Source organism: Muntiacus reevesi, chromosome 8, assembly GCF_963930625.1.
Source record: "Muntiacus reevesi chromosome 8, mMunRee1.1, whole genome shotgun sequence".
Classification (NCBI taxonomy): Eukaryota; Metazoa; Chordata; class Mammalia; order Artiodactyla; family Cervidae; genus Muntiacus; species Muntiacus reevesi.
In genome coordinates, this window is record NC_089256.1 from 50,711,909 (window position 1) to 50,726,993 (window position 15,085).

General features: G+C 37.2%; 1 protein-coding gene across 2 annotated transcripts in view; it reads left to right on the top strand.

The window, feature by feature from the left end:
• Positions 1–15,085, top strand: part of ACAP2 (ArfGAP with coiled-coil, ankyrin repeat and PH domains 2) — a 153,532-nt gene that overhangs the window by 45,156 nt on the left and 93,291 nt on the right. For both annotated transcript variants that reach the window (XM_065943559.1, XM_065943560.1), the window contains exon 2: positions 8,863–8,920. In XM_065943559.1, the coding sequence (XP_065799631.1) occupies positions 8,863–8,920 (58 nt within the window). The remainder of the gene's footprint in view (positions 1–8,862; positions 8,921–15,085) is intronic.

A 15,085-nucleotide genomic window follows, 5' to 3' on the forward strand; every position in this document is an offset into this window, starting at 1 on the left:
TGGACAGCAAGGAGATCAAATGAGTCAATCCTAAAGGAAATCAACCATGGATATTCATTGAAAGGACGATGCTGAAGGTGAAGCTCAAATACTTTGGCCACCTAATGTGAAAAGCTGACTCATTGGGAAGGACCCTGATGCTGGGAAAGACTGAGCAGGAGGAGAAGGGGGCGATAGAGAATGAGATGATTGGATGGTGTCATCAACTCATTGGACATGAATTTCAGCAAACTCTGGGAGATAGTGAAGGGCAGAGAAGCCTGGCGTGCTTCAGAACATGGGGTCTCAGAGAGTCGGACAAAACTTAGCAACTGAACAACAAAAACAAAAAGAGTCAGATTGAACTGGCCTTAATAACCTTAGAAAATAGTGGATTTTCAAGTAAATTTTATTACATAGTCATGCGGCCTAGATTGAAGTTATGAAGTTAGGAGAAGACTCCAGTGTTTATTTGATATGATATGTAATTTTTGTAAGAGGTAAAAAGTATTGATGTGTCTTCTCTTAAAGCAGTTTGGACTAATCATAGGTCTGTTGTAACTTTTTTTTTTTTTGCTCCTTTTCATTTTTTAAATTATTAATTTTTTTTAGTTTTTGGTTTCGTTGGATCTTTGTTGCTGCGTGTAGGCTTTCTCGTGGTGGGGCTAATCTTTGTGGTGATGCATGGGCTTCTCATTGCGGTGACTTCTCTTGTTGCAGAGTATAGGCTAGAGGCACGCAGGCTCAGAAGTTACACTGTGCAGGTTCAAGGGCTTGCAGACTTCAGTTGTGGCCCACGGGCTTTAGTTGCTCTGAGGCATGTGGAATCTTCCCAGACTAGGGATTGAACTTGTGTCCCTTACTTGGCAGGCAGATTCTTACCCACTACACCACCAGGGAAATACTTTTACTCATTTTTAAACCACTTGAAATTCTTGTTGGGTGTATGTAATAGCTTAATCTTATTACTACTTTCTTCCCTTTTGGCCCCGTAAAATGAAAAGAGACTGTGTATTTTCTTCAATAGAATATATAATTATAGCTAACATTTGTGCTAAGGTTTTTATATGTATTTTAAAATTTGTTTTCATACATCTCTATGGAATATAATTGTTGTTATCTGTGTTTTATAGATGAAATTTATACACAAAAATCTTATTCAGTGTCATATAGGTAGTAAGAAGTAAAATATGGATTCAAACCCAGACAGTTTTTAAAACTCCATTCCAGTGCCTCTTAACAAAAAAAGATATTACAGAGACCCAGTTATAAAGGACTCAACTTATTGAACAAAACAATTCACATTACAAAAGAATCTAATGAAGGATTTCTTTTCAAAAGTGTTCTCTGGTCAAAAACCCAGGGGGAGCCATCTCGTTATATGGAGAGTTTGGTAATCTAGTTTTACCATCTGTTGAGCTATAGGGCTGTCCTAAGGCCAGTGAGCTATCCCTCATCCTGCCATTGTCCTGTCTTTGCAAAGATTAGCCCAGTACTGCCCACAGTGAGTAAAGCTGTTGAGCTGAGAAGAATTGATTGGGAATGGTAGGTCATGCTAGGCATATAGGCACCTCCTCTGAGTAAATGGTTATTCAGTTTATATGCAGCTTTTTAAGCATATGTATATTATATAAAACAAGGAACATAGATGTTTCAAATTCTATACATTATAGTTTTTTATTTGATCTCTTTCATAATTCTTTAGGAGGTAGTAATGACAGAGCCTCACATCCATGTTTAATGCTATGAGGATATTTATGTGCTTAACAAGTGATCTTGAACACCCCATAGTTGCATTTTAGATTGCACAATCATGTGACCTAATCTTAGGTTATAAATTCCCTTTTAAGCATATTGCCAAAGTTGAAGTGGAAGCGTTTTTTTTTTTTTTTTAAAGGATCTCAAATGGATGGGTAATTTTTTTTTTATTATTACTCTTCCTGTTTCTTTCAAATAATTTTTTTTCTTAAAGAAAATGCAATACTCTTGTCACAGATACTATTTAGTTATTTTTATGGATAAACTCGTAAAAACGGTGGTTTAAGAAGTTTATTGTAAATCAACTGTATTTCAATAAAAAACAAACAAAAGGTTATTTCTACATCAGAGATGTACAATTATCTGGGTGGGAGAGTTCTATTTTTGTGCTTTTCATAGAGCTTTATTTAATTCACAGCCCAAAGTGATCACCATGTGACTAGAAATGGCTCAGTGTTAATACTTGCTGCTGTATTTTTTCCCATTTTAGCTTTATGTTTTTATTTTCAGTTAACTCTTTTGTGAGTTGATCATAAAAAACTGTGACACATGAATAGGTAAAAGAATGAAGTTATTATTAAAAATAAAGTGATTCAAACAGCAGCATCCCACTGTATAGCATATGTATATATGTTAATTGCACAGTCGTGCTTGATTCTTTGCAACCCTATGGACTGTAGCCTGCCAGCCTCCTTTTCTCCATGTAATTCTTCAGACTGGAATACTGGAGTGGGTAGCCATTCCATTCTCCACGGGGTCTTCCCGAGCAGGGACTGACCCTGGGTCTCCTGCATTGCAGGCAGAGTCTTTACCATTGGAGCCACCAGGGAAGCCCCCTGTAGAGCACAGAAACTACATTCGACATCCTGTCATAAATTCAAGGTGTTAGTCAGTCGTATCTGACTCTTTCTGACCCCCATCGACTAGCCCGCCAGGCTCCTCTGTCCGTGGGATTTCTTGGGCAAGAATACTAGAGTGGGTTGCCATTTCCTTCTCCAGGGAATCTTCCCAACCCAGTTATTGTGCCCGGGTCTCCTTCGTTGCAGGCAGATTCTCTACTGTCTGAGCCACCAGGGAAGCCCATAGTGTTTTATAAACCATAATGGAAAAAGAACAGAATGTATGTAACTGAATTACTGTGCTGTACAGAGCTATCAAAACCCTAAAGGATGATGACATCAGAGTGTTGCATTCAGTATGTCAGCAAATCTGGAAGACCCAGCAGTGGCCACAGGACTGGAAAAGGTCAATCCTCATTCCGGTTCCCAAGAAGGGTAGTACTAAAGAATGTTCTAACCATCAGACAGTTTCACTCATCTCCCAAGCTAGTAAGGTCATGTTTAAAAATCTTGCATGCTGGGCTTCAGCATTATGTGAACTGAGAACTTCCAGATGTCCATGTTGGGTTTAGAAAAGGCAGAGGAACCAGAGATCAAATTGCCAACATTTGCTGGATCATAGAGAAGGCAAGGGAAGTCCAGAAAAGCATCTACCTCTTTTTCATCGACTGTGCTAAAGCCTTTGACTGTGTGGATCATTATTAAACTGTGGAAAGCTCTTAAGAGATGAAAATACCATATCATCTTACTTGTCTCCTGAGAAACCTGTATGTGGATCAAGAAGCAACAGTTAGAACCCCTATGGAACAACTGATTGGTTGAAGATTGAGAAAGGAGTATGACAGGGCTGTCTGCTGTCACCCTGTTTGTTTAACCTATACACTGAACACATAATGAAAAATGCTGGGCTGGATGAGTTACAAGCTGGAATCAGGATGGGTGGAACAACCTCAGGTATGTGGATGACATCACTCCAATGGCAGAAAGCAAAGAGGAACTAAAGAGCCTCTTGATGAGGGCATAGGAGGAGAGTGAAAGAGACAGCTTAAAACTATTAAAAAAAATAAGATCATGGCATCCAGCCCCATTACTTCATGGCAAATAGAAGGGGAAAAGTTGGAAGCAATGACAGATTTCCTCTTCTTGAGCTATAAAATAACTGCAGATGGTGACTGCAGCCATGAAATCAGAAGACGATTGCTTCTTGTCAGGAAAGCTATGGCAAACCTAGACAGTATGTTGAAAAGCAGAGACATTACTTTGCCAATGAAGGTCTGTGTAGTCAAGGGTATGGTCTTCCCGGTGGTCTTGTATGGTTGTGAGAACTGAACTATAAAAAAGGCAGTGTCAAATAATTGATGCCTTTGAGCTGTGATTCTGGAGAAGACTCCTGAAAGTCCCTTGGACAGCAAGGAGATCAAGCCTTGCTTGACAAGTTTGATAAGAGTGACAAGGAGATCAAAGATCAAACCTTGCTTGGTAAGCTTGACAAGGAGACCAAAGGTCAAACCTTGCTTGATAAGATTGACAAGGAGATCAAAGTCAGTCTTAAGAGATATCAACACTGAATACTTGTTGAAAGAGCTGAAGCTGAAGCTCCAGTATTTTAGTCATCTGATGCGAGCATTGGAAAAGTCCCTGATGCCAGGAAAGATTGAAGGCAGGAGGAGACGGGGACGACAGAGGATGAGATGACGCACAGAGGATGAGGGTGGACATGAGTTTGAGCAAGCTCCAGGAGCTGGTGATGGACAGGGAAGCCTGGCGTGCTGCAGTCCATGGGGTCACACAGAGTGGGACACAACTGAGCGACTGAACTGAGCTGATGTCATTCATGTATTAAAAAGCATTTTTATCCATGTACTTGCGTTTGATATTTATAGTGAGGAGTCAGTAAACTTTTCCCATAAAGGGTCAGGTAGTAGTAAATATTTTAAGCTTTTTAGACCGTATGTTCTCTCTCTGCTGTTCATCTCTGCCAGTAGGATGTGAAAGCTTACACAGGCAGTGTGTCAGTGGATGAGTTTGACTGTGTTTCCATAAAACTTTATTTATGGACACTGGAATATGATTTTCATAAGTCATTAAATGTTGTTTTTCTTTTGTTTTTTTCAACCATTTAAAAATGCAAAAATTTTTAGCTTACTGTTTGCGTGATGGTAGGTTAAGGGCCACATTGTCTGATAGGCTGTCATTTGCTGACCCCCTCTCGTAATAATCCTCTGAGACTCTGCTAACTGCCTTCTGTGTTTTTGCCCTTTATTTTACCATCTTTTAACATGATTTTACATGTTTCTTGTTTTGCTACTTAATCATGTGTTTTCTTTCATTGTTAATGTGTGTGTAACTTTTAAAATTTAATAAATTTTCTTACATTTTAAGCTATGGAGGATAGATTCAGTAGTGTCTTCCCTTTAATGCCTTGCACATTTTACAGAAATTATATGCTCAGTAAGGGCTTCCCTGATAGCTCAGTTGGTAAAGAATCCATCTACCTGCAATGCAGGAGACCCCAGTTAGATTCCTGGGTAGGGAAGATCCACTGGAGAAGGGATAGGCTACCCACTCCAGTATTCTTGGGCTTCCCTTGTGGCTCAGCTGGTAAAGAATCTACCTGCAGTGTGGAAGACCTGGGTTCGATCCCTGGGTTGGGAAGATCCCCTGGAGAAGGGAAAGGTTACTCACTCCAGTATTCTGGTCTGGATAGTCCATGGGGTCCCCAAAAGTTGGACATGACAGAGCGGCTTTCACTTTCACTTTCACATGCTCAATAAGTATTTGAGAGAGTTGGAAAGGAGTAATGTCTGTCTTTCACTGTTTGAAGAATTGTTGTGTAGATTGTTTTACTTATTCATTTGTATAGTAAAGATGTGTTCCAGAATGATTCTGTTGCATTATGAGTAGAAGTAATAGAAAGGTAAAATTCACCTCAGAATTCAGGGAAGGGAAAGCAGAGAAGGAAGCTCTTATGGATTGAGTTTTTTTGTGATGACATATGTACTGTGGCCAGTGATATGGACAGTCCCTCCTTTAACCTTTACTTAACCTTTATTTTATTTTATTTTATTTTTTTTTAATTTTTAATTTTTTATTTTTCAATGGGTTTTGTCATACATTGATATGAATCAGCCATAGAGTTACACGTATTCCCCATCCCGGTCCCCCATCCCACCTCCCTCTCCACCCGATTCCTCTGGGTTTAACCTTTATTTTAAATAGGTATTTCTTTACTCAGTTTACAGATGAAAAAAACCAGGTAAAAGACCTTAGCCTTAAATATGAGTGGTAGGACGGAATTTGAACCCAGACCATGTTCTTTCCATAAATTTGACTTTTTTATAGTAAGAATATACAACAACTTATCAGGCTGCCTTAGACACTATTTACTTATTGCTACAAGTTTTCACAAACACATCTTAAATAACCAAGGACAGAGATTTTTTTCTTAGAGAAGGTGAAATGTTGAAGAAACCTCCATGATAACCTTTTATTCTTTGAATATATGATTACAAAGAGCTTTATTCTGAAATGATAGGCAAAACACGTATTCTCTCTTAATTTTGTATATAACTTTTACCTCTTTAAAGAAGGGTGTTTAAAAGTGTTTCACAAATAAATTCATAGAATTCTGCAATGAAATAAAATTGAGGAATGTACATTAAGTTTCTATCAAACTGTATGTTTAGTAGAAACCAATGATAAAATCAAATCTTAAAGCTGATTATTTTAGGTAATTTTCTTAAAGTTGAAGATTGAATCAAGCTAAATTAAATGAAGGTTAAAAGTATAAATGGAGAGAGAATACCCTGGTGGTTCAATGGTTAGGCCCTCCTGCTTCCACTGCTGGGGGCCTGGGTTCAAACGTTGGTTAGGGAACTGAAGATCCTGCAATCCTTATGGTGAGTCCAAAAAAAAGTGTCAGTGAAGAAAAGTTTCTGACAGTAATTAATTGTGGAGGTCCTTTTTTGACTCATCAGACATTTTGAGTGTCTATACTGCTACCAGGAGCTCAGACTAGTGAGAGAAGTAGACAGAGAGAGAGATACCAAGAGGACATACCTCCTGGGAAGGTGATATCAGAACTTCCCCCCTTTATTAACTTTAAAATGGTATCTAAAATCATTGAAAATACTAAAGCAGTCTTGAAGTGTGAGCATAAAAAGTGTAAATCCTTTTTCTCACTTTCTGCTCTCTGATCCCCATTCTTCAGAGTTATAGTTAGCAGACTGGTAAATAGGCTTCCAGATTTTTTTCTTGTGCATATACCAGTAGGCCTCCTCGCAAAGAAATTGGACTCACGCTATATATAATTTTGTAAATTGCTTTTCCGCCCTTGTGATACTCTGTAATGTACATGTTTCCATGTCAGTAGGTACAGATCAATCTCATTTAAAAACCTGTTACCTTGGTGATGGGATGGGATCCCACCATTTGTTTACATTATTCCTTATTGCTGGGCATGTAAGTTTTCAACCTGTTTACAAAAAATAGATATCCTTGAACTAATATGCTTTATTTTGTGAATTGTTTAAATGATGAGTAACACAGAGGCAGTTGAAGAGACGAAGTTAATGTGAAGGGGAAATGTCTTCTAGGCTAAGGGAACAATGTGTCATTTGGAAAACTGCTGCAGAAAATGACTAACTTTTAGTTTAGGGGAGAAGCATTTCTCTTTCTATGCTGTGGAAGTATAACACCTTTTGTTTCCTTGAACTGTATGCTAGGGTGTTTCATTTTATAGAATTGGCATTTCTTTTCTGAGTAATTTATAGTTACATAATTTTCTTATTTTGGAGATTGAAAACTTTTTCAATAAATGTTGCCAGGTAGAGAATTAGAAGGACTTCCCAGGTGGCTCAGTGGTGAAGAATTCGCCTACCAGTGCAGGAGACGTTAAGAGACATGGGCTCCATCCCTGGGTCAGAAAAATCCCCCGGAGAAGGGAATGGCAACCCACTCCAGTATTCTTGCTGGGGGAATCCCATGGACAGGAGCCTGGTGGGCTGCATACAGTCCATGGTACATGGTACATGGACTGTTAGCCATGGGATGTGGCTAACAACTGAGCATTTATGCAGAAAAGTAGAACCACAAGCTGATAATAATGGTCATTCAAGAGGCCACACAGAGGTTAAGTGGGTACTTTTGGGAGTAGAGCTTATATCTTATCTATTTTTCTCTTCTTAACACTAACTGAGAATTCTTGCCCAGAGTTCAAAATGGGTTTTAAGTAGAGCTTATATCTTATCTATTTTTCTTTTCTTAACACTAACTGAGAATTCTTGCCCAGAGTTCAAAATGGGTTTTTGGGTGGCTACTTCCCCACTGTTATCCATTTGAAGCGAATATTGGTAAATGAAAAAACAGATATTGTGAAGTTGCTAGTTAATCGAGTAGTTGTCTGAAAATTAAACTGATAGCTTAAAGTAGATGAATAACTTTTTTTTTTACTTGAATGACATTTTTTTACTCTTAAGTATTGTTGTTGTTGTTCAGTCACTCATTTGTGTCTGACTCTTTGCAACCCCATGGACTGCAACACACCAGGCTTCCCTGTCCTTCCCTGTCTCCCAGAGTTTGCTCGAACTCATGTGCAGTTGAGTTGATAGTGCCGTCCAACCATCTCATCCTCTGTCACCTTCTTAAGTATACAAAATCTTAAGTATAAAATCTTGCTATCCTTAAAAAGTTTTAGTTGCTGCTTTTCTTCACCCCTTAATTTCCAATTTTGGAAATGTTGCCCTACAGTGCATATCAAGTACTATTTTACTGTTAGAATTTTGTCATTCCTAGGGGAAAAGAATCTGCTGATTTCTTTAAAAATACATTGGAAACAAAATGGTGTATTAAATACGGGTAATAAATATCTTTGTGGACTATTTCTAAAAGTAAAAGCCTTTATTTTTGGTTGCCAACGATGCTTTGCTGTTTGATTACATGTGCTTTGTTGAATAGAAATACGAGTTTTGTAAGGCTCAACTTTCAAAATTTCTTGCTTGTTTTTAAAAACCTAATGCTAAATAGTTCTCACTAGTGTTATTAATTTGAAGGGTATGAATACTTTGAGTAAATTAGCTTGTGTTCTCTTATTATGTTAAATAATAATCTATCATCTTTTATAACACGTGATTATGAAATATTCATACTTTGTTCTAAGACAATTAATACTTTACATGAAGTGTAGTTTTTAAGCATCCATACCTATTTTTTCACTTGGAGTTAGACTTTTCAAGAGTAAAGTATACATTTAAACACAAATTAACTTATTTTTGTTTAATTTTTCTAGGGCTGCTTTGGAAGAAGTGGAAGGAGATGTGGCAGAATTGGAACTGAAACTTGATAAGGTAAATTTTACTTTAACTTTTTAAAACAGTAGTTCTTGTTTTGTATACTGATTTGTGCCTACAGTGCCAGATGGGTCATGTGATTTCTTTTATATCCATGAAGGTAAATGCTAATATTACCCCGATTTTACACATACAGAAGTTGAGGCTAGAGATGTTAGGTAGTTGGTTGAAAATTTAATCTAACTGGCAGCGCAAAAGTTTGAACCCTGTCTGACTAGTCATCTTTTATACTGTTGGAAGTTTGTTTCCTTCTCCATTAAAAAGATTGCAGTATAACTTTTTGTTGCTTAATGGATAGCATATGTAACCTAACCATTCTTGGTTGTATATTTGGGTTTGGTTGTGTTCAAACATAAAATTATTAATACTCATTCCATTTTTTAATGCTAATGCCAGAAATACTGAATATTTATTTAATAATTGATATTAAATTGTCATATTCTATGCAAGGGTAAATGTACATTGATTCCTATCTTCTGTGTTAATTATTGATAATCTCTCTTCTTTTTTGGCCTCCTTCTCAGAAATGTTATCTGTTGTATAACAGAAATATAAGAATGAATAAGACATGGCTTCTGATTTTAAGTAACCATTGTTCATTGTTAAAATTTCTGGAGACTAAATGTGTTTATTTGAAATACCTTTTCTGAAGATAATTTTCTGTTTATTTACTTACTATTGTAAATGGAATTGTTTTGGAAAGCAGTGCTTATCAAATGTTACTGTGCATAGGAATATGTGGGGTTCTTGTGAAAATACAGATCCAGATTCAGTAAGTCTTGGTATCTGAGATTCTGTTTGTCTAGCCAGATTTTAGGTAACACCAGTGCTGTTGAATAGACTGCACTTTGAATAGCAGTGATGTAAGATACATTAGACTGAAGATTTTCAAATGTTTTGAAATCATGAAATATGTATATATAATGTAAATAGTATAGAAAATATATAAAGCAGTAGCTGTTATATATGTAAGACAAAATAATTTCAGAAAATGTTTAGTAATGAGTTATTTTTATGCACTTTGATACATAGTATGTTTGGGAATTTTAAAATAGTCCTGTGAAGTAGGTGGGGCAAGTGGATTATTTCCATTTTCTAGATGACAGTAGCAAAGCCCAGAAAGTAAAGAGGAATTGGTTCAAATCACAGAGCTTGAGAAGGCAGAACTAGGGTTAGAATCCCATTTGTTTTATTTTAGTTCAGTGCTCTTTTTGTGCACCACTATACTCCTGAGTCTATATTGAGGGGCACATGCTACTTGAAAGTTTTCTGAGGAACCCTAGCAAACTTCCAGGCAAGTGTTTTAAAAAATAAATGTTAGAATTTTTGGTAAAGATATTTTCAGAAACCTTTTTTTCTATTTAAAATTATGTGTATGGAATCATTGTTATTGTTGTCATCATTATTATTATTTTACCCTGATGTATTGCATTTATTTTTAAGGACTCTATGAAACAAAGTTTTTAAACTCTTAAGGTAGATAGCAGAAGATGTAGCTTTGATTTTCTGGTAGATGTATGAGAGAATATATAGAAGGATAAAGTTTCTTTCTTTCTTTCTTTTTTTTTTTAAAGAATCACAGAGTAGTACAATAAGGGTATCCATTTTGTCTGGGTAGATTTGCATCTAAATCAAATAGAACCTATGTGTCGGGGGGACCTCAGAATTTAAAGTACCTAAATAGACTCCTGTTACAGTATTTTGTTAATGATTTTGCTTTTATGAGCAGCTATCTTTGGTTTTCACCCCTTTATGTCATTTGGTTGGGGTTGAGAGACTGGTAGAATCTTAAACCAAGAAGTCCAAATCTAAAGCAAGCTGTCAAAGTATTGCTATACAGTACTAAGAACTCTAAACCCTTTCTTGAGTCTGTCCCAGGACTTTCCAGGTGGCTCAGTGGTAAAGAATCTACCTGCCAAGCAGGAGATGCCGGTTCAACCCTTGGGTTGGGAAGATCCCCTGGAGAAGGAAATGGCAACCTACTCCAGTATTCTTGCCTGGGAAATCCCATGAACAGAGTAACCTGATGGGTTATAGTTCATGGAGTCACAAAAGAATCAGACACAACTGAGCGACTAAACAACATCAACAGAGTTGGACCAGTAAGGACATCATGGAAACTTTGACACTTTTTAAAACATATTTCTTACTTTAAGATCTTGATCCCTTATATAATGTCCCTTTCCCAAATTCTTAAGCTATCATTGATCATTTTTACTCTGGAATTATGAGGAGGTACAATTAAAGAGGCCTGTGAGGAGCAAGAGCTGGTTGTTATTGAAGGTGATGGCATTAGTGGAGGGGAAGGATTATCTAAGGCTAGTTTAGTGATTTCATAACTTTGTGCAGGGCAGGTTGTACCTGTAATATCATTGCAAATCATGGTAGTGACAGGTTTAACTAGTTAGCTGACTTAGCTTATATTTGTTTTGCTTGTAAATATATGCCATCGGTAGTTACACTCTTTCTAATGAGTAATGCTCCATGAATGAATGGCATTATTTGACTAGGTCCAATTATTTATCCATTCTGCCTGGTATTCTGGCATTGGCAACATCACAGAGCATCATAGTTGCCATCTAGGTATAATTTCCATATCTGTTTAATCTTCTCATTGAAATGGCTTGCTGCTTTTTAAGTAGATACCCTTTAAGATACAGCTCAAGTACTATCAAACTTAGTTTTTTTCCCCCAGATATTACATTATTTCTTGCATTTTTACATTTCTTACATTTTAAAAATATATTTCCATTGAAATTATTATAATATTATTGTAATATTTGGTTTACAACATAGTCTAGTAGGAAAGAGCACAAAGCCTAGAACAGCACTGCCCATATATGAGTCAGGCTCTACCACTCACTAAGCCATATGGGCCTTGGGCAAGTTCCTGAACCTTGCTATGTCTGAGTTTCTTTGTCTCCAAAATGGGGAAGATAAGAGTATCTATCTCATAGGGTTATTATGTGAATAAGATGTGTTAATACATATTAAGTGCTTTGGCACATGGTAAGTTCTAAATGAATGTTAATGTTGGTGATGTCTCTTCAACAGACTTTGGTCTGTCTTGAAGACAGATTGTCTTTAGCAGAGGAAAAATCCCCTCATTTTACTGTTAGGTAAAAATCTTCCTTCTTTGTAGGTTATGTTATGTGATTTAGTTACAGCTATCGTCACTGTCATCTAATAAGGACTTTTGACAGCTGGCAAAGTATTTATCTATCTCCAAGTCAGTCCTTCTCCCGAATAACTGCAGTATATATTTGATTCAGCTATATGACACATTGATTTTCTCTCCAGCTCCTGTTCCTTATTTTAATTCTGTTACTTGTTTCACACAGCCAGATGCTATGCCTTGTTGCTCAAAGTTGTAATCTCTGAAACTGGAATAATCTTTGATACCTTACTTTCTGATGGGAGTCTCTGGTCTTTGCAGTTCTCATCTTGGACTCCTCCTGCTTCTGTTTTTCAGGTTTATCTAGGTCTCTAGTTTTTTAAGTCTGTCCATTTCCAGATCCCCTTTTTATTCAGAGTACTTTTTAAAAAATAATTTTTTAATTAGGGTTAAATTCACCTAATATAAAATATACCATTTTAAAGTTTGAAACTCAGTGTTTTTTAGTATATTCACAGTGTGTACAACTATTGCTACTACTTAATTTCAGAACATTTCTCTTACCCTAATAAGAAACTCTATACACATTAGCAGTCACTTCTAATTTTCCTCTCCCTGTATGCTCTGGCAACCACTAATAAACATTCTGTCTCTATGGATTTGCTTATTCTTGTACATTTCATATAAATGGAATCATGCAATATTTGACTTTTTGTGGCTGGCTCCTTTCACTTAACATAATGTTTTAAAAGTTCATCTGTATATGTTGTAATATCTTTAGTATTTCCTTTTTAGTGGCTGAATAATATGCCATTGTATGGATGTACCATGTTTATCTTTTCATCCGTTGATTGACATTTGGGTTGTTTCCACTTTTTGGCTGTTAGGTATAATATTTCTGTGAACCCTTACAGTCTGCTCTTAACTTTGTATCATCATTTCTCTTCTGAAGACCTCCATTTCCCTTTCATAGCACCTATTCTGCAGAATTTTGACTGTCTTTGTCTAATCTTCTATATTCTCTATCTTATACCTGGGCTACAGAGTCCTTAAGGAAAAGTTACACACTTGTTTGGTGAAACGGATTGGTGGGATTCTTGATGCAAAGCAGTGTTTTCAAGACTCAGTCAGGTTATCTTACTTTCTTTCAGTTCAGTTCAGTCGCTCAGTCATGTCCGACTCTTTGCGACCCCATGGACTGCAGCACGCCAGCCCTCCCTGTCCATCACCAACTCCTGGAGTTTACCCAAACTCATGTCCATTGAGTCGGTGATGCCATCCAACTATCTCATCCTCTGTCATCCCCTTCTCCTCCTGCCCCCAATCCCTCCCAGCATCAGGGTCTTTTCAAATGAGTTAGCTCTTCGCATCAGGTGGCCAAAGTATTGGAGTTTCAGCTTCAACATCAGTCCTTTCAATGAAGGACTGATCTCCTTTAGGATGGATTGGTTGGATCTCCTTGCAGTCCAAGGGACTCTCAAAAGTTTTCTCCAACACCACAGTTCAAAAGCATCAGTTCCTCATTACCTTGTCCTTTTAATTACTTCTGTTTATTTGCTCATTGCCTTATCTCTGCCTCTTGAATATAATTATCAGAATTAAAGTGAGAATTATTCTGATAATGGCTCCTCTATGTAGAAATTAATACCAATTTAGCTCTAGTTCATTAATATAAAAGAGAAAATAGTAAAGATGATTACTTTTGACCAGTAACTCATTTAAAAGTCAGGTGAAAATAAAAGTGCAATATGGGATATGAAACAACAACAACAACAAAAAAAAAAACCACAAAAGCATCAATTCTTCAGTGCTCAGCTTTCTTTATAGTCCAACTCTCACATCCATACATGACTACTGGAAAAACCATAGCCTTGACTAGATGGACCTTTGTTGGCAAAGTAATGTCTCTGCTTTTTAATATGCTGTCTAGGTTGGTCATCTTCCAAAGAGTAAGCATCTTTTAATTTCATGGCTGCAGTCACCATCTGCAGTGATTTTGGAGCCCCAAAAATGAAGTCAGCCACTGTTTCCACTGTTTCCCCATCTATTTGCCATGGAGTGATGGGACTGGATGCCAGTGTTGGGCTTTAAGCCAACTTTTTCACTCTCCTCCTTCACTTTCATCAAGAGGCCCTTTAGTTCTTCCTCTCTTTCTGCCATAAGGGTAGTGTCATCTGCATATCTGATGTTATTGATACTTCTCCCAGCAATCTTGATTCCAGCTTGTGCTTTATCCAGCCCAGCGTTTCTCATGATGTACTCTGCATAGAAGTTAAATAAGCAGGGTGACAATATACAGCCTTGATGTACTGCTTTTTCTATTTGGAACTAGTCTGTTGTTCCATAACCAGTTCTAACTTCCTGACCTGCATGCAGGTTTCTCAAGAGGCAGGTCAGGTGGTCTGGTATTCCCATCTCTTGAGGAATTTTCCACAGTTTGTGGTGATCCACACAGTCAAAGGCTTTGGCATAGTCAGTACAGCAGAAATAGATGTTTTTTCTTGAAATCTGTTGCTTTTTTGATGATCCAGCGGATGTTGGCAGTTTGATCTCTGGCCCCTCTGCCTTTTCCAAACCAGTGTGAACACCTGGAAGTTCATGGTTCACGTATTCCTGAAGCCTGGCTTGGACAATTTTGAGCATTACTTCACTGGTGTGTGAGATCAGTGCAATTGTGTGGTAGTTTGAGCATTCATCTTTAGCAGCTCTTATATTCACTGTTCTCTCAAGATTTACCAGCTTATTCTTCATTCTTAGTAGAGGAACTTGTGTCTTCCTTTTGAGGGGAACACTTTTTATTTCTTGCTTTTAATCTAGAAACTTAACAGAGTCTGTCCTTAATCCATTACACACACACACACACACCCATTTGAGTGATAAAAGCACCCCCTTTCCTATGCACTTCCAGACTTAACTTCTTTGAGAAAGACTTTGCTTTAGCCATCTCTCTCTTTTCCCTCTCTACATCTCTAAATTGTCCGCTTTTCTAATGTAAAGCCATCATCCTCTGTTTGAAAGAGAGATACCCTAAGCCATGCTTCTAAGAT